Raw genomic sequence first — 1,721 nt, 5'->3', positions numbered from 1 at the left:
GCAGGTAGTGAGGTGGAGTAGTCGTTTATCTTTTGTTGCTCGAGTCGGTGTTTATGCTCTGATACGTAGCACTCGGGGGATGTTTGCTTATCTTTGCTTATGTTGATATGTCATGATTTGATTTGATGTTGTTTTATGGAGACTTGTTGTTGGCATGTTGGCCATGATGTTAGGACTTGAACTTTTAGAGTATTTGTGAATTTCGCTGTGATGATTGAAGTTAATGAGATTTATACAACTAATGATTTATGACTCCTCCGTTGATTGTGTTATGTATCTTTATTAATGAGCTGTTATGTTATATGTTTTGAGTTAATAAATGTGACGCCTCAAATGAGTTGTTGACTTTGAGGTTTTTCACTCTGATTTCTTATTAAATTACGGGGTAGATTTGGGGTATTATATTAGTGGTATTAGAGCAGGTCGGTCCGTCCGGCCAAGTGTCACGTCGTAGATAGTTAATAATCGAGAATTGTTATTTAGTTTCAATTGCTTTTGTTGTAGTGACGAGTTGAGATAGCTGGAAGGAACGAAGCTGCAATTGCTGTTGCTTTGGAAGCGATGGCTCAAGCTTTGGAACATCAACCGAATGTTGGTGAGAATGTTGTGTCTCGCAATTTGGCTACCTTCTAAAGAGAGAATCCACTTGTCTTCAAGGACACAAATGATCCCGATGGCGCTTTGACATGGCTAAAGGAGATTGAGATAATCTTCCGTGTGATGGACTCTACTCCAGATTAGAAGGTTCGGTATGGGACTCATATGCTAGTAGTCGAGCCTGATGACTGGTGGCTAGAGTCTCATCAGAGATTGGAGGCTGTAGATGAGGAGATCACTTGGATTGTGTTCCGTAGGGAGTTCTTAAGGAAGTACTTTCTGGAGGATGTTCGTGGCAAGAAGGAAATCGAATTCCTTGAGTTGAGACAAGGGAATAAGTCGATTGTTGAGTATGTTGCTAAGTTTGGAGAGTTGGCTAAATTCTACCAACACTACGATGGACCAACTGGTGAATTTTTGAAGTGCATCAAGTTTGAGAACGTATTGCATCCAGAAATCAAGAAGGCAATTAGTTATTAGAAGATTTGTGTCTTTACCGATTTGGTTGATAGTTATCGGATCTATGAGGAGTACAACAATGCTCATTATCGGGTTATTAGTGAGAAGCGAGGAAAGAGTCAGCAAAGTCGTGGCAAGCCTTATGATACTCAAGTTGGCAAGAGTAAGCAGAAAGCTATTGAGGGCAAGAGGACTAGTGGGGGAGATGCTCCTGCTGGTCCTGTGTGTTTCTAGTGTGGCAAAGCTGGTCATAAGAGAAATGTGTGTACTGTTGATGCCATGAGGTGTTTCCGTTATGGTGAGCTTGGACACGTGGCACCTGCGTGCAAGCATAAGCAGATGATTTGCTTCAATTGTGGTGAAGAAGGGCACATCGGAATTAAGTGTTAAAAACCCAAGAAGGAACAAGCTAGTGGAAAAGCGTTCGCCTTGTCGGGAACTCAGAAAACTAGTGAAGATGCACTCATCAGAGGTACATGTTTCATTAATAGCATTCCTTTGATTACTAATATTGATACTGGTGTTACTCATTGGTTTATCTCTCCTAATTGTGTTGAAAGATTGGGTCTTGTATTGTCTGCTATGAATAAAGAGACAGTTGTTGATACTCTGGCTAAGGGATCAGTGACTACTTATCTTGTGTGTTTAAAGTGTCCCGTGTCGAT

General features: G+C 41.0%; 1 protein-coding gene across 1 annotated transcript; it reads left to right on the top strand.

Annotated features, from left to right (window-relative positions):
- The first annotated feature begins 762 nt into the window (after window positions 1-762).
- On the top strand, window positions 763-1,290 carry LOC131642834 (uncharacterized). Its single transcript, XM_058913002.1, has 2 exons — window positions 763-1,028; window positions 1,110-1,290. The coding sequence occupies exons 1-2, from the start codon at window positions 763-765 to the stop codon at window positions 1,288-1,290; spliced, it is 447 nt and encodes a 148-aa protein (XP_058768985.1).
- Window positions 1,291-1,721: the final 431 nt, after the last annotated feature.

The sequence above is a fragment of the Vicia villosa genome, unplaced genomic scaffold, assembly GCF_029867415.1.
Source record: "Vicia villosa cultivar HV-30 ecotype Madison, WI unplaced genomic scaffold, Vvil1.0 ctg.005856F_1_1, whole genome shotgun sequence".
Taxonomy (NCBI): Eukaryota; Viridiplantae; Streptophyta; class Magnoliopsida; order Fabales; family Fabaceae; genus Vicia; species Vicia villosa.
This window is presented reverse-complemented; position numbering and strand designations above follow the sequence as displayed.